Source organism: Equus caballus, chromosome 12 (genome assembly GCF_041296265.1).
Source record: "Equus caballus isolate H_3958 breed thoroughbred chromosome 12, TB-T2T, whole genome shotgun sequence".
NCBI classification, from domain to species: Eukaryota; Metazoa; Chordata; class Mammalia; order Perissodactyla; family Equidae; genus Equus; species Equus caballus.
In genome coordinates, this window is record NC_091695.1 from 42,205,662 (window position 1) to 42,224,866 (window position 19,205).

Here is a 19,205-nt window from a genome sequence, read left to right on the forward strand (position 1 = left end):
GAACGGCAGGCCGATTGAACCAGATTACCTACTTTTAGGGAGGCGGTCCCAAAGCCAAACACTGAAGGTTCAGTGGGCGGGAGCCCGGGGAGGCGTGGCTCCGCTTCTGTCCCGCCCCTCCTGCAAAGCCATTGGTTGCGGAAGGGACTACAAACTGGGGCATCATGGGAGTGACCTGGACTGCGCGGCGCATGATGGGGAACTAACCCGGCTTCAGCGCGCCGAGCAGAGCTGGCGGCGCTGAACTACAGCGCGATGCATCTCGGGAGGCCTGCTCGAGGATTAGTGGGAGGTGACACGACGCGGTGAGAGGACGGCGGTGGCCAGATGGGCGGCGGGGACGCTTAGACCCGGGCGGGGAGGAGGGCCCAGTCGGGGTAGGCCCCGCCTCGCCTCCGGCAGCCTCGGCGTGCCTCCGGCAGAATGGGGCGGGCGGCGGCCGCCGTCCCCGGGATGCTGAGCGCCCATCCTGTCCCCGCAGCCCACCCATGCCCGGCTGCGAGCTGCCCGTGGGTACGTGCCCGGACATGTGCCCGGCCGCCGAGCGCGCCCAGCGCGAAAAGGAGCGCCGCCTGCACCGCTTCGAGGTGGCGCCCGGGTGCCTCGGGGACCGGCCCCGCGCCGACCCGCAGCGCGCGGTGAAGGAGTACAGCCGGCCGGCCGCCGGCAAGGCCCGGCCCCCGCCGAACCAGCTGCGGCCGCCGCCCGTGCTGCTGGCCACCGTGCGCTACCTGGCCGGCGAGGTGGCCGAGCGCGCCGACGCGTCCCCCGCCGAGGTGGCCAGCTTCGTGGCGGACCGGCTGCGCGCCGTGCGGCTGGACCTGGCCCTGCAGGGCGCAGGCGACGCCGAGGCGGCGGTGGTGCTGGAGGCGGCGCTGGCCGTGCTGCTGGCCGTGGTGGCGCGGCTTGGACCGGACGCCGCGCGCGGGGCTGCGGACCCGGGGCTGCTGCAGGCCCAGGTGCAGGAGGGCTTCGGGTCGCTGCGGCGCTGCTACGCGCGGGGCGCCGGGCCGCACCCCCGCCAGGCCGCCTTCCAGGGCCTCTTTCTGCTTTATAACCTGGGTGAGTCGGGGTCCGGGCGGCGGGCAGAGCGCGAAGGCGGGGGCCCAGGAAGGAAAGGGAAGCTTTAGCATCTCACCGTTGGCTCCCTCTCCGTCCCTGCCTCCTAAATGTGTGTCCAGTCAATGCACAAGATCCACCAAGCCCCGACGGGGGCCTTCTGGCCTGTCCCTCCCCATCTCTGGGTCTCAGTTTTCTCGTAATAAAAGTGGAGGGGATGGAGTTGGAATGGTGAGTTGTCCTAGAGAGTGATTTTCAAACTTTTTTTGGCAGCCAAGAATACATGTGTCCACAAATATATCTGAGACAGAAATTTCAAGACTTTAGATCCTTTCTTCGGATGGATGGTGCATTCTAATAAGTTCTGTTCTATTTAATTGTAATAAAATGCTGTTGACTTCACAGCCCGCTAATGGGTCAGAAGCCTCAGTTTACAAAAGTGGCCCAAGGTTCCCGTGCCTGTGTTTCTCCTCGAAGGGAAGCAGAGGCAAAATCTGTTCGAAGAAATGGCCTTACCAGCCAGACTGGAGAAGGTGTGGCAGGGCCCGCTCCCTAATCTGTGGGTCCGCTAGGGCAGTGGAGAAAGGGCTTGGCTGGAAGTCAGAAAACTTGGATTTGGGGGCCCGGCCTGGTGGGGCAGCGGTGAAGTTCGCATGCTCTGCTTCAGCGCCCCTGGGTTCACTGGTTTGGATCCCAGGTGTGGACCTACACTCCGCTTATCAAGCCATGCTGTGGCAGGCGCCTCACATATAAAGTAGAGGAAGATGGTCGTGGATGTTTGCTCAGGGCCAAGCTTCCTCAAAAAAAAAAACAACTTGGATTTGATTGGTTCTACTTCATACGAATTCTAGGACAGTCTCAAGCAAGTCGTTAAATTATCTGGGCCTTTTCCCTAATCCCTAAACGCTGCCTCACTTTATTATGAGGATCCAGACTCTTTGAAGGGGCTCTGGAACCTCAGGAAACTCACTCAGATTTGGCTCAGGAAGGGGCTGGTGAGGAAAGGGGGAGGGAAGGTGGGCGTGGCCCGTGGGGGCGTGGTCAGAGCGGGAGGTAGGAGGGACTGAGGGAGGGAGATGAGCCTGGGGGAGGGCCCGAGGAGGTGGGCGTGGCTGAGGACTGGAGCTGGTGGGAGGGAAGATGGGAGGAGGGGCTGGGATGGAAGGTGGGCCTGATCCAGGAAGGATGCATTCTCATTGTGGCTTCCCGCCCTCACAGGCTCGGTGGAGGCCCTTCATGAGGTTCTGCAGCTGCCCGCTGCCCTGCGTTTCTGCCCGGCCCTGCGCACGGCCCTGGCAGTCGACTCAGCCTTCCGGGAAGGCAACGCCGCCCGCCTGTTCCGCCTGCTCCGGACCCTGCCCTACCTGCAGAGCTGCGCCGTGCAGTGCCACGTGGGCCGTGCCCGCCGCGGAGCCCTGGCCCGCCTCGCTCGTGCCCTGAGCACCCCCAAGGGCCAGACCCTGCCCCTGGGCTTCATGATCCACCTCCTGGCCCTGGACGGGCCCGAGGAGGCACGGGAGCTGTGCCAGGCCCACGGGCTGCCCTTGGATGGACAGGAGAGAGTTGTGTTCCTGAGGGGTCGCTACACGGAGGAGGGGCTGCCGCCTGCCGGGACCTGCAAAGTGTTGGTGGGGAGCAAACTCCGAGGGCGCACCCTGGAGGAGGTGGTCATGGCAGAGGAGGAAGATGAGGGTGTGGACAGACCCACGTCCCCAGCATGAGGGGCTGTGCAGTCTCCCAGAGCCAGGACTGGGTCCTAGCACTCGGGTTTCTTTTTTCATGATTCCCACACAATAAAAGGAACTTGTTTTGTAGGGACAACAGCTAGGCTTGATTTATTTGGGGGAGGGCAGGGAGGAGTTAAGACATGCCAGGGGCATGGGGAGAGGAACCCAGACTGGGCAAGGCCCTGTCCACCCTGGGCCTCACTTTCCCTGCTGGTCCCTGAGGGGTGGCCCTGGTGGTCTGAGTTGGCATCTAAGGTTGGCATTATGCATCCCATCCTCGCTCAATCACCAGCAAGAGCAGTTGGTGGTTTTGCCATTTCCCACTGTCCCCTTCTGCCAACCAAGAGCCAGGATGAGGGAGATTTTCATCTGGGGCTTGTCACTCCCTCGTGTCTCCACAACTGGTGGGACCCCTAGCTGCTGCTTCAGAAGCTTGAGAGGGTCCCGTGGTCATGCCCTCTCCGGGCATCAGGAAGACTGGAGTCTCGGAGTTGGAGGTGGGTAGGATAAGGGTAGTGGGGCAGCTGAAGAATGAGGGCTGGGGTCAGAGGTCAGCCACAGGCCTCAGGGTGGCTGCTGCAGCCTCCACGGCCGCCACCACAATGCTGAGCTGCCTCTGCACCTCAGCCCAGGCTGCAGATCCGGGGGCTGTGTTCATGGCTGCAGAGCAGGCATTGGCCAGGCCCGGGAATGTGGCTACGGAGCCCGTGCGGGGTGCCCAGAGCACGTGGCTGACGGGAGAAACGGGGGAGGACCAGGGTCACTCGGGGGCCAGGAAAGAGGAGCTTCAGCCTGGCACAGGCTCAGCTCCTGTATACAGCTAGGCACAAAAGCACCTCCCGACCGCCTCAAAGCTCAGGCTCTTACAGCAGTGGAGATGCAGCTTCTAGTCCCAGGGTGACCTTGACCGATTTGCCTTCCCTCCTTTGAGCCTGGAGTCTCGGGCTGGCATGTGCTCTAAGGGCTAGCGAGACTCTGACCTTTTTCCCCCTCAGGCGGTGCCCAGTGCCCAGCCTCACCCCACACACCTCCCGGGACCAGGATGGGCTCACCTGTAGTAGCGTTCCTCTGGGAAGGCTCGCGAGTTCAGGAAGGACCGTTCCAAGAGCATGAGCTGGTCGTTGAGCATGCGGACCTGCAGGGGGCTGGAGGCGGCAGGACCTGCTGGTCACTCTGGAGCCAGTGGCCCAGCTGCCAGCCTGCAACCTGCCCTGAAACCCACCCTCCCAGACACCTCTTTGCTGCGCCCTTGCTCACTCAGGGGTGCCCTTCTGCAGCTCTGATATCCGTTCGTCCAAGGCCGCGGCTGCTCCCTCGAACTTGTCCACTGCGGCTACCAGAGGCCCTGTGGGGAACGGCCAGCGTCTTAGCCCTGGGGGTGCAGGGCTCCCCGTACCTCAGTGTCGGGGAGCTCCGTACCCAGGCTGATGCTGTGCTGCTCCAACAGGGCCCCGAGGTCTTGCTGGGCGGCCTGCAGGAAGCTGCGGAGGGTCTCGCTGTAGTCACTGACATTGAGAGGCAGGAAGAGGCTGTCACTGAGCCGAAGAAGCACATTCCCCACCACCCGGGACACGGCCTGGTGGCTGCTGAAGCCTGCAGGGAAGGCGACAAGGTCAGGGCTCAGTCTTGAGCCCACCCTCCTCCAGCCTCAGGACGCTCCTTGGTCCCCTCCTCACCAGGGTCCACAAAGTTGTCCACGTAGCCAAAGGTGTCGAAGGCTGTGTGGTAGGTGGGATAGATCCGGGCTGAGGTCTTGCTCTAGGGGAACAAGGGCCAGAGGTGACAGGCTTGGGATGGAAAGTGGGAGGAAGTTCAATTATAGTGAGCAATGTAGGGGCATTATCTCTATTCACTCATTGCCACATCCATGAGGAAGGTTCTAGAATTCTCACTTTACAGGAGAGCAAACAGGCTCAGAAAGGTTAAGTAACCTTCCTGACATCACACAGCTAATAAGCGGCAGAGCTCGGTCAAGTATCACTTTCCCAGGTCACATGACGGAGAAAAGACTGGGGCTTTGGAGTCAGAAGAGGATTCAAATCCAGCTCCCCCACCCAGGAGCAGTGTGGCCGTGACTGGGAGAAGGGGCTTTTGGAGCATCAAATGGGAGACACAGGCTGGGCCCCCTGCATCCCTTAACTCACCCTCACACCAATGTGATGTCATCCCTGTTTTATACTGTTATTTATTCCGAGATAAACGGGTCTTCACACTTTAAGATCTCTGGAGTCAGGATGCTTCTTATAGTCAATGTCATCCTACAACTGATTGGCAGTGTTTTTTTCCCTCCTGAGTAGTGCATATCATAACGGTGCAGCTTACAATCAGTATAAGTTTGATAAAATAACGTCGATGAGCATAAGCAGATGCTCAGAGAGGGTAAGAAACTTGGCCGAGGTAGTACAGCTACGGAGTGATGGAGCCGGATTCAGTCTGCACTAGCGCAGCCCGCAGGAGAGGAGCGGGCTAGTGGAGTGAGGTAACGAGCTAGAGGAAGGAGGGGTGCCCGCTCACCCGGTCATAGGTGTAGGCGAGGTCCATGGAGGAGATGCCCAGGAAGTGAATGAAGGGTGCGTAGTCGCTGCCAGCACCCAGCGTGCCCAGGCTGCAGGAAGGAAGATGGTCGGGCTGGAGGGTGCTAGGCCCGCTCGCCGTCCCGGGGGCCCCTCCTCCGTCCTGGACCTGGGCTCACCTGGGGACCAGGCCGTACACCGGGCTGCTACGGTTGGAATACTGGATCCAGTTGTCGTAGATGCTGAGGCTGCTGCGGCCTGGTGCCGGGATCTGGCCGGGAGGGGCATCTAGTCTCGGGCTGGCCCCTCCCCAGGCCCAACAACCACGCGGGTCCTCGGCCCGGCCCACCCGGGTCTCCAGCTTAGGCACACTCCCGCAGGTCCTACAAACCCCGCCCCAGGCTCGGTCCCACCCAGCCCCGCCCCCCGGACAGCCCCGCCCCTTCCACCTGTTTGGCTGCAGTGAAGACGACGCTCTGGATCGGAGGCGTCCCCTGCGCCCTCAGGGAGACATTGGCTGTGGGAGGATCGGAGAACGACTCTCTTCGGGCTCCAGTTCCTTCGTTTCCCCCCTCCCTCAGTCAGCCCAGCCGCGCCCCATACCAAACACCGAGATGTCCACGTTGATGTAGGCCACCGTGCGCTCCTGCAACTTGCTGAAGAACTCCTGCGGGTGCGAGAGGCGACATCAGCTTGGCGCTGCCCGGTTCTGGGAACCCCTCCCCCCCCACCATCCTTTACCCTGCGGGGCTCACTCACCTCCGTGAATTCTGTGGAGCCGATGAGCCCAAACTCCTCTGCCCCCCAGCTTCCGAAGATGACTGATCTGCGGGGACGCCAGGTGCCTGGGGAGCGGGATAAAGGGCTGGAGGGTAGGATCCTCGGGTGGCTCAGGGAAAAGGTTGGGGACGTGGAGAAGAGGGAAGGGCTGGAAGGGGTGAAGCAGCCGGTGACAGGAGGTAGGTCCCGGGACCTCTTCAGCCAAGCCTTCCTGGAGGCTTCATCCTTCTTTACCCAGCCCCCTCCTCTGTGACACCCCCCCAAATTGTCCCCAACACCAACCTCCCTCGGCCAGGTGGTCCCTTCTGCCAGAACGCCCTGCCTCCCTCTTCTTTAGGTATGCTTTGAGAAGACCTCCTGACCCTCCACCCATCTCTCCTCCATGCTGCCTTTGCAAAACTCGCCCATAACCTTCCTTACTTGGTGACAATACATTTCCGTTCTCCTTAGGGCTTTATCCACATTGAGCTAATCCTTACAACAAGGCCTTGAGGGGAGACTATTATTGTCTCCATTTCGCAGCTGAGGAAACCAAGCCACAGAGAAGTTAAACGACTTGCCCAGGGTTACCCAGCTGGTAGGCAGCAGAGCCAGGGTTCAAATGCAGGGTCTGGCTCCAGACTTCAGAGGCTTTAACAATGCCCCACACCGCCTCTCCGAGCCCTCTGCAGCCTGGCTTCCATCTCCAGCCTCTGTGCTCACACTGCTCCCAGAAGCGCTGGTGCTCCTTGCTTGCCCCCTCACCTCCTCCAGACTCCCCCTCGCCCTCCATGGCCACATTCTCCTGCTTGTGCTCCCCTCTCTGGCTGCAACTCAGTCCCCTTCGATCCTTCCTCATCTTTTTGTTGTAAATGAAATTTCTTAAAGTAGAAAGTAATTACATGCTTGCACTGACAAATCCCCATACTTTTTCCTGCCAAAAACGCATAACCTGAATCTAATCAGACAAGCCCATATCGAAGGACATTCAGCAAAATAAAATCAGGATCACGAAAGACAAAGGATGGCTAAGGAATCATGACAGAGGACACGGGCAGCTGCCACACATGTGATGTGTGATCCTGGATTGGCTCTCATTCCAGAAAATTCTTTTGCTCTAAAGGTCATTATAGGAACAATTGGCAAAGTTGTTGATTTCTGGATTCTGATCCTGGGACTGTGGTTATGAAACAAAATTTTTTTAGGGAATATACAATGATGTATTTATGAGTAAAGGGACAGCATCTGGGTGAAGGGTATATGAGGCCTCTTTGGGCTATTTCTGCAACTCTTTTGTAAGTCTGAAATCATTTCAAAATAAAACACTTCAACAACAACAGTGACAAAGACAGTAATTTCTGCACTACAGTCAAAGCCCAGCCTCTCTCCACAAGATTCTCCCCCAACCCTCCTTATCAGCTGGTCTCAAGCACACCTGTGGGGTCACTGACCATTTATGCCACCGGCTCCCCAGTGTCTCTCTTTTCTGACCTGGAGATCAGCACCATCAACTGCCTGCTCGCCTTGTCCCCCGGAGTGACTCCTGGGCACCTCAAAATCAACATGCAAATGGGCACGCGACACATAAAGATGTAATTGGTGACATCAGTAACATAAAGGAGAAAGACAGCTTTATGGGAGGAGAGTTTTTGTGTGCCATTGAAGTTAAGTTGCTATCAATTCAGATTAGGTACTTATAACTTTAGGATGTTGTGTCACAGAAGATGAAAAAGTTCCAGAGATGGATGGTGGTGATGGTGGCATAACATTGGGAATGTACTTAGTGCCACTGAATTGTACACTTAAAAATGGTTAGAAGGGTACATTTTATGGTATGTATATTTTACCGCAATAAAAAAACTAAAAAAAAAATCAACATGGGAAGAACCAAATTCGTGTTCTTCCCCCTAGATCTGCCCTCTGACTCTGCTTTTTCATAAATGGAACTGCCATGCGCTGGGTTGCTCAGACTCCCTCACCTCTGTTGCTAACAGACCCCAAGGTCTTCCCACTCTCTCCTCCTCACTGCCCTGCCCCCGCCTGGTCCAAGCCCCGCCATCCCTCCTGGCCTGAGGATGACGATACCTCTGACTGGTCCCTCCAAGCAGGGCCTGCCCTGCCCTCTCCCAGTGTAGCAGGGGAAGCCGTTTAGAATTGTACTCCATCATGTCACCGTCTTGATTAAAATCCCTCCCCAGCTTTCCACTCCCCAACTGGGCTGCCAGTGGCCTGGCCCTGCCACCTCTGCCACCTGGCCCAGCCCCTCCTTCCCACATGGCGTCCCCTCTACGGGGAGCTTCCCCCTCCTTCCCCGAACTGCCGCCTCCACAGAGAAGCCGCCCCCGGCCATGGCTTGCCCCTGGGAAGCCCCTTGCGTATTTTCTTCATAGCACCTATCACAATTGTCACTTCATGCAGGAACTCTGGGTGTTCACTGCGGGATCTCCGGTGCTTAGAACTGGCTTAGCACATTGGAGGCACGGGGACATATTTGTTAAGTTACAACTTTGTCGATCCCCGCCTCAGCTGAAGCCCCTGGGGACGAGCCCGGGCACGGCCCTGCTCTCGGCAGCATCCGGGCTTCGGGCCTTGGAGGGCACAGAAGGCTCTCAGAAGCTCCACCACACGGGGCTACTCGGGCGAGGCGAGGGCTGGAGTCCCCGCATGCCCGCCCCCAGGGCCCTCGCTCTGGGCACACGTGGACACTGGAGGAGGAGAGAGAGGAGCTGGGGCAGGACGCCCACGAGCTCAAGGAAGAGTGGGCTGGAGATGCTTCCCGGGCGGAGCATCCCTGCAGGAGGGGAGGGAGCGTCCTCACCCTTCTTCAGCAGGGTCCCCAGGGCGCGGGTGACCTCCAGGAGGACAGCAGTGCCGCTGCTGGGGTCCACGGCTCCGTGTACCCAGCTGTCTCGGTGGTTTCCATAGAGCACATAGCGGTCTGGCGGGAGGAACAGAGTCAGAACCCGGAGAGGAGGGAGGGAGGGGGCGGGTCCAGGCAGGCGGGGCGGGGGGGGGCGTGGTCAGGCGGGCGGGGCGGAGGGGGGCGTGGTCAGGCGGGCGGGGCGGAGGGGGGGCGAGGGCGGGGGCGTGGTCAGGTGGGCGGGGCGGAGGGGCGTGGTCAGGCAGGCCGGGCGGAGGGGGCGGGGCCTGAGGGCACACTGAGCCATGAGGGGCGCTCACCAGGCTCCACAGCCCCGCGGATGATCCCCAGGACGTTGGAGGAGTTCCGCAGCTCCAGGCGGTTGTGGACACTCACGTTCACCTGGCTGGAGGAGTGACGGAGGTGACAAATGTCTTGACGCCGCCCACTCCCCCCTCCCGCATGCAGGAGAAACTGAGGCCGAGAGCGGGAGGGGGACATGGCAAGGTCACTTGCCCAGAAGTACCAGGAGAAGCAGCACGGCTAGAGCCCGCACTTCTGATTCCAATTCTCCTTTCATTCACTCATTCACTCAGTAAACACTTATTGGATGCTTAGTGTATGCCCGCAGCATCCCAGGCTCTGGGCAATGACTAAGACAGATGTGGCCCGGCCCTCGTGGGCCTCTGTCTCCTGAGTGGGACAGACCACAAGGAAGTGGGCAACTAACTGCAGGAGGCGAAGAGGCCTGGGAGGACACTAACACGTTGACGTGAGAGAGGATACCTAGTGGCAGGTAAGGGGGTTAGTGCAGTTCAGGAATCCAGGAGCGTGGGGAAGGGTGTTCCCGGCGGAAGGAACAGCAGGTGCAGAGGCCCTGATCTGGGAGTGAGCTTGCCGTATTTAAGAGAGGGCATGGGTGGAGAGTGGAGGTCTGAGATGAGATGGGGGGGACCCCACAGGGCCTTATGGGGCACGCAGCTGTTTCACTGGCTTCCCTCAAAGACAAGACGGATATTTTGGAGTCAGGGGAGGGGTTGCCCGAGAGGAGAAAGGGAAAGGCCAGGCCTCCAAGTGGGCAGAGGGGACTCAGGGCCAGGGAAGCATAACAAAGGAAGCAGAGAGGAGGGTGGGGAGACAGGGCCCCTCTCACCTGTCTGCTGAGAAGTTGCCATCAGACCGGAAGCCGGGCCCCAACCTGTACTCACAGCCCAGTGCTCCCTGCCAGGTCTCTGGGGCCGAGGCTCCCTGGAGGTTACTGAGGAGGACAGAGAGGCCCTTCAGAGCAAGGACGGGTGTGAAGGGGGAAGCTTGGAGACCAATGGAGGGTGGGCAAGGAGACCCCAGGACCCAAGCTCACCAGAGAAGGACTTTTGCATCCTCGAAGCCAATGGGCTGAGCGGGAATTGGGGGAAATCCGGAGGCATTGGCAGGGTCCAGGCGGAAGGAGGAGGGGTTGGCTGGAAGGTAGGGAGTCAGGGGGTCCCCAAAATACTCCAAGTAGGAGCCTCGCTCCACCCCCGAGGGAGGCAGGCCCCAGGAGTACGGGAAGGTCTGGCTGGGCGAGCTCTGCCCGTCGTTGATGTTGCTGGGGTCCGTGTACACCAGCACCCCAGCCACCCCGTGCTTGGCGGCATTCACAGCCTGCAGAGGCAGAGGAGGCTGTGTTTAGGGGAGGGGCAGGGAGGGGGCACGTCCTGCTCCTCTCCCTCCCTCGCTGTGGAAGCCAGGAATGGATCTACCCTCCAGTCTGCAAGATGATGCTTGCCCAAGGCATTGATTGCAATGCTGCTTGAGATAGCACAAGACTATTGGGCATAGGCAAGCCAGTGCTTATCAGTGGAGGCTGATTAAATACGCAGAAGATCCTACAATGGAATACTATGCAGCCGTGTAAAAGAACGAGGTTGGGCTCCTACACTCATGTTCATAGCAGCACTGTTCACAATCGCCACAAGGTGGAAACAAGCCACATGTCCATCGACGGGTGGATGAAAAAGCAAAATGAGGTATATAACATGCAAGAGAATACTATTCAGCCATAAAAAGGAAGGAAATTCTGATATGACATGGATGAACCTTGAAAACATTATGCTAAGTGAAATAAGCCAGACACAAAGGGACAAATATGGTATGATTCCTCTTGTACAAAGTCCCTAGCATAGACAAATTCATAGACACAGAAAGTCTGGGGAGGGGAAAGAGGGGAAAGAGGAAGTCAGTGCTTAACGGGTACGGGGTTTTGTCTGGAATGATGAAAGAGTTCTGGAAATGGCTAGTGGTGATGGTTGCACAATATTTTGAGCGTTCTTTATGCTGCTGCATTGACACTTAAAAATGGTTAAAATGGTAAATTTTGCTACGTGTGTTTTACCACAATGAAAACAAAACAGTACATTAAAAAAAAAAAAAAAAGACAAAGAAGGGCAGAGTTTAGGTACCGCCTGAGAATGATCTCCAGGAGGTGTTAAGGTGAAGAAAGCGCATCTCAGAACAGTGGGTGTAGTAAGCTACTTTTCTGTAAAAAGATCGGGAAATAAGACTATATATTCATACGTGCTTCTTCCAAAAGAAATTCTGGGGAGACATCCCCTCAACAAACAAAAAGTTGCTACCTCATTGGAGGATGGCCTTACACGAGGACTTTTTCACTTTCTACTTTTTTTTTTTTTTTTTGAGGAAGATTAGCCCTGAGCTAACATCTGCTCCCAATCCTCCTCTTTTGGCTGAGGAAGACTGGCCCTGAGCTAACATCCATGCCCATCTTCCTGTACTTCATATGTGGGACGCCTACCACAGCATGGCTTTTTGCCAAGCAGTGCCATGTCCGCACCCGGGATCCAAACCGGCCAACCCCGGGCCGCAGAAGCGGAATGTGCACACTTAACTACTGCGCCACTGGGCTGGCCCTCTACTTTTTTTTAAAACTGGAAATTCTATAATCTGTATAATTCCACCATGCCTTCTTCTTTCATTTTCTTCTCTTTCTCTCTCTCTCTCTTTTTTTTTTTTTTTTTTTGCAGCTCTTATCATGGGCATTTCTTTAAAAATTGTGATAAAATACACATAACACTAAATTTACTGTCTTAGCCACTTAAGTGTGCGGTTCAGTGGCATTAAATACGTTCATGTTACTGTGCCACCGTCACCACCATCCGTCTCCAGAACTCTTTTTGACTTGCAAATCTGAAACTCTGTACCCCCTAAACACTAACTACCTATTCCTTTCTGTCATTCTATATCTTTTTATTTAAAAAAAATTTTTTTAAACCATAGATATGTAATACTTAGTCAAAATTTTAAATTGAAAAGAAACAGGTTTGGGAGGAAGGCAAAAGGAGGGATTTAAGTTGAATATTCAGAAGGTTGACTTCACAGGAGGACTAGATTCAGAACATCCAAGCTGAAAATTTTGCCTGATTCTTTTCTTTCCTAAGTCTCAGAGAGGTTAGGGGAGTCATCCAAGGTCACACAGCACATCAGTGGTAACAGCACAAATACAGCTCGCCTCCTACCCGGAGCCCAGGGCTCAGCTCCCCACTCACCACTGCTCCCTCCCCTTCCCCTCACTTCCTCCTGTCCACTCCTGGGCTCCTCTCCCCACCCAGCCCCCTGCCCTGGAGCTGCTGCTCACCTTGGCCCCACGCCCTACACCCCCGTAGCGGGTCAGGGCAATGGTGCCTTCGAGTCTGATGCCCCGATTCTGTAGCTCCTTAAAGTCTTCTTCTGAGCCCTGGTTGGCATAGACGAGGAGACCCTAGTCCCAAGAAGAAGTGATTTTAGAGCCAGGCCCTGAAAAGGGCGGTGTGGGTTAAGGAGAGGGAAGGCTGGGTGGAAGGATGAAGGATTTAGATTCTGTTCCCCCACCTCACCCAGAGCTTGTAAGAGCCCCAAGGACAGAGTCACACCTGGTTTCCTCTGTGTCCAGGTACCCTGTATCAGGCCTGGCCTTGAGCAGAGGCCATTAGTGTTTGTTGAATGACTAAGTGATGGGCGAAAGGAGTAGCAGTGGAGTGTGGAGGCGAGTAAATTCTAGGGGAGAATGAGCCTAGTTGACGCACTTTTCCTCAGCTGCCCCTGGGTCAGGATGGGAGAAGCTGAGGTGGGAGCCTGGGGGAGCTGGGCCATGGCAGTGGGGAGAGGGTGTTCCAGGCCCACCTGTGGGGTTCCGGGGGGAGCGTAGGCAGCATAAGGTGGCACCACATCGGGACCCTCCTGCTCCCCAGTCACGTTCTCCTCGCTCCGGCGGCAGGAGAAGAGGATGTTCCCAGTGGGATCCACTGTAGGGCGGGCAGTGTCAGGGCGGGGCCCAGCAGCTCTCCCGCCCCACGGGCCTCCCCAAACCTGAACAGGCGCTCACCGACGGTCACGCTATTGGGCTGCTCCTGGCTGGGGAGGGACAGCAGCACTTCATACTCGAAGGTCTCGGCCGAGTCCAGGCCTGACTCTGCGTCCCGCCAGCGCTGCAGCAACAGCTGCACCAGCTCCTCATCGCGGGGGGTGGAGGACAGGTGCGGCTCCCTGGAGAGTTCTCTGTGGGGTGGGCAGAGGGCAGGGTGGCCAAGGTCAGGGAGGGCCCCCTGGCACACAGGAGGGGCGGGGAGACAGGCCTCTCACCGAAGATTCTCCCGGATCCTGCTGGCATCCAGCTGTCCCATGACGGTCTCAAGGATCCCCAGGTCCAGGTCCTGGGAGGCTGAGATGCTGGGGGCTGGTGAGTCGGCCCCTTTGGGGATGGCAAAGTGGCCCAGGATGATCCCCAACCCCAAAAGGGCAGCAGCCCCCACCACCCCCCCAAGCACCTTCACCCCCTGCATCTTGTGGAGTCTTGGCCAGCTGGGGTGGCTCCTTATAGATGGGATGTCGGGTTTAGTTAACCATTACCTCATGGGTGGCCCTGCTCTTTGGCCCCTAGCTGACAGGGACAGTGAGGGAGCATCCTGCAGGGAGGGCCAGGAGCTGTTCACAGCCACCTCAATTTCTGCAACATTCACCTGGAAGGGACCTCCAGGGGCATCAAGTCCCCACAGGGACATGGAGGCCCAGAGAGGGACAAGGTCTCATCCAGAGTCTCCCAGTAAAACAGAGACCAAGCCGGGACTGGAACTCAGAGCCAGCACTGCCTCTGTGTCCTCCGTGTCATTTGATCTCCAGCACATCCCTCCGTGGCTGCAGGAGCAGGTTTTGAATTCAAGTTCCATCCTTGCTAGGCATAAGCTATGTGACCTTGGGCAATTCATTCAGCTTCCTGAGCCTGTTTTCTGAGCTGTAAAATTGGGATAATAGAAGCTATTTCACAAAACTGTGGTGCTGTGTTCACTAAATGAGACGACGCCTGTAGAAATATCTAACTCAGTGTCTGGCACATGGTGGGCGCTCAGTAAATTTTCACCTCTCCTGCCTTGTCTGAACCCATAAAATGCTAAGCCTAGAGCTAAAGGAAGAAGGGGAACCCAGAGGAATTCTCTGAATCTACCCTGCAGGGGTCTCAGTTTGTGGGAGGAAGTGGGGCTCTTCGAAAGGGAAGCTGTTCTAGAGGACAGAGAGGGGGAAGCCCATACTTCCTCGGGAGGGTGACTTCCTCCTTCATTCCCTGACCCTGTCTGGAATCCATTCATCTGTTCACCATCCACCCGCTTGTTTATCCACCCACCCACCCCACATCCGCCTACCCTCCCATCCGTCCATCCAGCTATCCACCCAGCTATCCACTCATCCATGCATCTATCCAGCTATCCACTCATCCATGCATCCATTCATGCATCCATTCAGCTATCCACCCCTCTATGCATCTACCCACCCACCCATCCATTTATCCTCCCACTCTTCTATCCACCCATTCACTCCCCATCCCATCTGTTCATCCATGCATCCATTCACTCCTTCATTTACACCTGCAAGCTTCATTCATTCATTCATTCGGCTCTATGCCAGATCCATGCCAGGCCCTGAGGAATAAAGGTGCCCAGGAACTCGAGTCTAGCAGGGGAGACAGGAAGGCTTTGGGTTCAGCCATGTGGTAAGTGCCCCTAGAGCGGGAGGACCAGCGTGTTCCCAGGGGGCAGAAGGAGGAGTTCTGTGTAGGAGGGAACATTTGGGGGCATCTTCCAAGGATGAGAAGGCATTTAGCAAGCAGAAAGGCAAGGGGCAGGCCCTCTGTGCAGATGGCCCAGCATGTGCCGAGGCTGAGAGGGAGGGAGACACAGAGTCCTAGTACAAGTGCTAAGCCTCTTCCAGACCTCGCAGAGAGCCAGGCAGCGCTGGGATGGGCCCTGGGGCTCAGGCTGTGACTCCACCCCCCCGCCATGGCCTATCCTGCCTTGGGGTTCTGCCCAGCAGGGGACAGCCCATTGACTGGACCCAAGATGCCTGAAGAGCCGGGGGAGTGGGGCCATGGTAGACTTGTGAGTGAGTGTGAGCATGTGAGTGTCTGTGTGATTTCAGAGCAGCCACTTCCCACTTACAACCCCATTTTGCTGGCACCACCTGCCGCCCCCCACCGCCCGCACGCCCATCCCCCTGTGCTGGGGCTGAGGAGGTTAGCATGTGGCACAGAGTGGAGGACCAGCGGTGGCTGTAGTGTGACCAGGGACTTCAGGGAGGAGCACCAGGAAGCCAGGGCTCCTGGCAAGTTGATTGTCAGCACCCAGGATGTGACCTTGGGTCTTATCAGAAGGCTTGCAGTGTGGGGAGTGCACACACTCCTTATGAGGACACAGGACGACTGTCCCCACCAGGCTGGAGGTGGAACACCAAGGTCAGCTGATAAGGTAAGGAACAGATGTGGTGATGACACCATGCGGAAGCAGCCCCCTGATCCCACTCCACCCCCTCTTGGAATGGTTTAGCCGCTTGAATATGTAAAGTCACAGACACAACGTCTGGACAAGAGTCTGTAATCTGTGAATGGGCGACTCCCCCTGAGTGTGTGTAACATCCGTGTGTGTGACACCTGAGAACTTGGGCTCAGGCTGTTGGAGTCAGCTGGTGTGTACACTGCTGTAGGCCCCAGGCATCGACTTGATCGATTTTCCTTCCCCAATCTTGGCTGCGTGGGTAGTGTGGCCCCTTCCTGAACCTTTTGGATGTTGGTGAAAAGCACTTAAGGTGGCTAACGCATTTGATGCATATGACATCTTTTATCTTCCCACCTCACTCCCTCCGTCACTCTGACTCCAAGACTTCTTTTTTTTTTTTTGAGAAAGATTAGCCCTGAGCTAACATCTGCCACCAATCCTCCTCTTTTTGCTGAGGAAGCCTGGCCCTGTGCTAACATCCGTGCCCATCTTCCTCCACTTTATATGTGGGACGCCTACCACAGCATGGCTTGCCAAGCGGTGCCATGTCCACACCTGGGATCCGAACCGGCGAACCCTGGGCTGCCAAAGTGGAATGTGCACATTTAACCGCTGCGACACTGGGCCGGCCCCTCCAAGAGTTCTTCAGTGCCCCCCAGAACCTCCAGTCCATGAGTGCTGGCTCCTTTCCACTGCCTCTCACCTCCGGCCTTGCCCAACCTGAGCCCCTTGCGAACTTTCTCAAGGCCCCACCCCCCATCCTCTCTGCTTTGGTCACATTCACAGGGAAGAAACCCCGACCTTCAGCCCACTCTGGATTTGTACCCTTGACTGTGGATGTGCCTGCAGAGTCAAATGACCTCGCTGATCTTGCTTTAAATTTATGATCCCAAACCTCAAGCAGGCCCTCCTTCCTGCTGGCCATCCTTCTATCTTCCCTGGTCTGCTCACTCGCCAGCCCGCCAGTGCTCCTGGATGGCGATTTCACACCTTCTCCTCAAGCCTCCACCGCATTCTCCTCCACCCTCGCTCTCAGCTGGGGACCATGCTTCCTCTTTCCTATGAAAATCAGAGGGAAGTTCACGGCTCACTTGAGCTACCCACCCCCGGCCCACCCACTTGGCCCTCTCGCCTCTCACTGCAGATGAACGGTCCAAGCCCCTCTCAGAGGCCAGCCTCCACCCTGTGCACTGAGCCCATCCTCCTCGCTGTTCAAGGATGTGGCCCCAGCAAGTGCCCCTGCTCCCCTTTTTCTTTATTGGGTCATTTCCATCCACCTAAATCACCATTTATGGTGTTTAGTACTGTCTTTTAAAAAAATCTCTCAATTCCACTTGTTCCTCCAGTAACTGTCCTGTTTTTCCGTCTCCTTTTATGATAAAAGTCCTTACAAGGGTCATCTAAGCTCGTCTCTAATTCCGCTCCTCCCATTCTCTCTTGAGGCCACTCCAGTTCAGGCTTAACCCACCAGTCCGCGAAGGTGCCCTGGAAAAGGTTAACTGTGCTCCACGTTGGGGAACCCAGTGGTCAGTTCCGTCCTCTCTTCTTACTTGGCCTGGTAGCAACGTTGCCCACAACCAGTCAACCTGTCCTCCGTAAGCACTTTGGTCTCATGGTTTCCGGGTCCTCCCACTCGCCCCGTTTCCTCCCACTGTTGTGGCTGCTCCTTTTCAGCCTCTTTTCCTGGGTCCTCTTCACCTCCTGACTTTTTAGCATCCGAGCGGCCAGGGCTCAGGCCTTGGATCACTTCTCGATCTACCCCCATTTCCTGGATGGTCTGGTCCAGGCTCCTGGCTGTAAATCCTGTGGGGGCCAGCCTCCAAGATGGTCCAAAGGATACTGCGGAAATTACAGGGTGTGGCTTCCAAGGTCAGGTCATTAAAGACATCGTGGCTTCTGCCTGGCCCTGCCTTGGGTCACCTGCCAGATGCCACATTGCGAGGCCACTCAAAAAAGTCTGGAGACAGTCCACATGGCAAGAAACCCAGGCCTCCTGCCAGCCATGCGATTGAGCCACCTTGGAACTGGGTCCTCCAGCCCCAGTCGAGCCTTCAGAAGATGTCGGCCTCGGCTGACATCCTGACTGCAAACTCCTGAGGGATCCCGAGCCAGGCCACCCAAACAAACCACTTTTAGATTCCTAACCCACGGAGATGGTGCGAGATAACAAATGGTAATGGTTTTACGATGCTCAGTTTTGAAGTCATTTGTTACACAGCAATAGAAAGCCCATTCCAATGAGCAAATGTAGATTGAAACCCCACAAAGTTATGTCTCCAATCGGAACCTGTCCCTGAACTCTAGACCTGGATTTCTAGCTGCCTACTTTGCAGCCACACTTGGCAATCCAGAGGCAGCTCGCACTGAACGCGCCCCAATCTTCGTCCTCAAATTTCTTCCTCCTGCAGGCTCCATCCTTCTAGTCGCTGGCCAGAAATCTCGGAGTTACGTTTTTATTCCTCTTTCTCTCACATGCTGCCTCGAGTCTATCAGGAAATCCTGTTGGCTGTGACTTCCAAAGAAATTTGGACTCCATCCTGATTCAAGACTCCGTTGTCTCTCCCTTGGGTGTTAGCCTCGTCCCTGCTCTCTCTGACCCCATCCTTGTCCCTCTAGTCCTTACTCAGCGCGGCAATCAGACAATCTTTGTAAAACACAAGTCAGACCATCGTGACTGTGCCCGCAGCCCCCATGGCTCCTTTTTGACTAGGAGTGACAGCCACTACGGTGGCCGCAGACCCCTTCAGTTCTCTGAGCTCCCCCCTCACCTCCTCCTAGCTCACTGCTCCAGCCCCTCTGGCCTCCAGCTGCCCCTGACTCGTTCCTGACTCGGGGTCTTTTTGTCACTGCTCTGGCTTCCTGGAACGCTGTTCCCTCAGCTCTCCGCAGGGTCCTCCCTCAGGTCCTCCATGTCTTTGCTCTAACGTCACTTCTCCACAAGATCCTCCCTGCCACTGTCTAAACTGGGTTCCTTCCCTCCCTCAGGCTTCCTCTTCCCTCTCCTGCCTCATTTTTCTGCTTTGCCTGTGTCACCATTGACTTATTCATTAGTTCTTGTCTCCCCTCCTAGAACGTAAGTTCTTCCAAGGCAGGGATCTTTGTTTTATTCACTGCTGAATCTCCAGAGCCCAGAACAGTGCCTGGCACAGAGGAGGCGCTCAACAAATCTTTGTAGAATGAATGAAGAGCTGATGTGAACCAGCACGGCTCCACGACACTACGGACTCGTGCTCCAGCTGTCTGGTATTGGAGGAGTGGGCTCGAACGGACCTCCGGAGCGGATGCTTCTGAAGGATGATGCCACGGGATGCAGGGTGGTGCCGCCAGGCTTCAGGATTTGGCCACCATCTGAGGCGGGAATAGCAGGAGTGGGGAGTCTGCTGGGAGCACAGGTACCCCAGATTGCTTCCACTGGGCCTCCGAAGCCAGGTCACAGGCGTGGGTAGAGCCACTGGAGGTCCACTGATCGCCGACTCCCACTGAATGCTAA

The 19,205-nt window shown here is 56.7% G+C and overlaps 2 protein-coding genes across 2 annotated transcripts; one reads left to right on the forward strand and one right to left on the reverse strand.

Moving 5' to 3' along the window:
• Window positions 1–163: 163 nt before the first annotated feature.
• On the forward strand, window positions 164–2,880 carry SAC3D1 (SAC3 domain containing 1). Its single transcript, XM_023654399.2, has 3 exons — window positions 164–305; window positions 482–1,062; window positions 2,278–2,880. Exons 1-3 carry the CDS (start codon window positions 256–258, stop codon window positions 2,778–2,780), a joined length of 1,134 nt encoding a protein of 377 aa, XP_023510167.1. The 5' UTR covers window positions 164–255; the 3' UTR covers window positions 2,781–2,880.
• On the reverse strand, window positions 2,867–13,735 carry NAALADL1 (N-acetylated alpha-linked acidic dipeptidase like 1). Its single transcript, XM_023654396.2, has 18 exons — window positions 13,536–13,735; window positions 13,279–13,451; window positions 13,077–13,198; window positions 12,553–12,675; window positions 10,279–10,562; window positions 10,072–10,176; window positions 9,239–9,324; window positions 8,877–8,996; window positions 6,059–6,144; window positions 5,903–5,966; window positions 5,749–5,816; window positions 5,479–5,570; window positions 5,301–5,391; window positions 4,463–4,544; window positions 4,206–4,379; window positions 4,044–4,131; window positions 3,839–3,931; window positions 2,867–3,517 (listed from the first exon to the last, which is right to left on the reverse strand). The coding sequence occupies exons 1-18, from the start codon at window positions 13,733–13,735 to the stop codon at window positions 3,331–3,333; spliced, it is 2,238 nt and encodes a 745-aa protein (XP_023510164.2). The 3' UTR covers window positions 2,867–3,330.
• Between the last annotated feature and the right edge of the window lie 5,470 nt (window positions 13,736–19,205).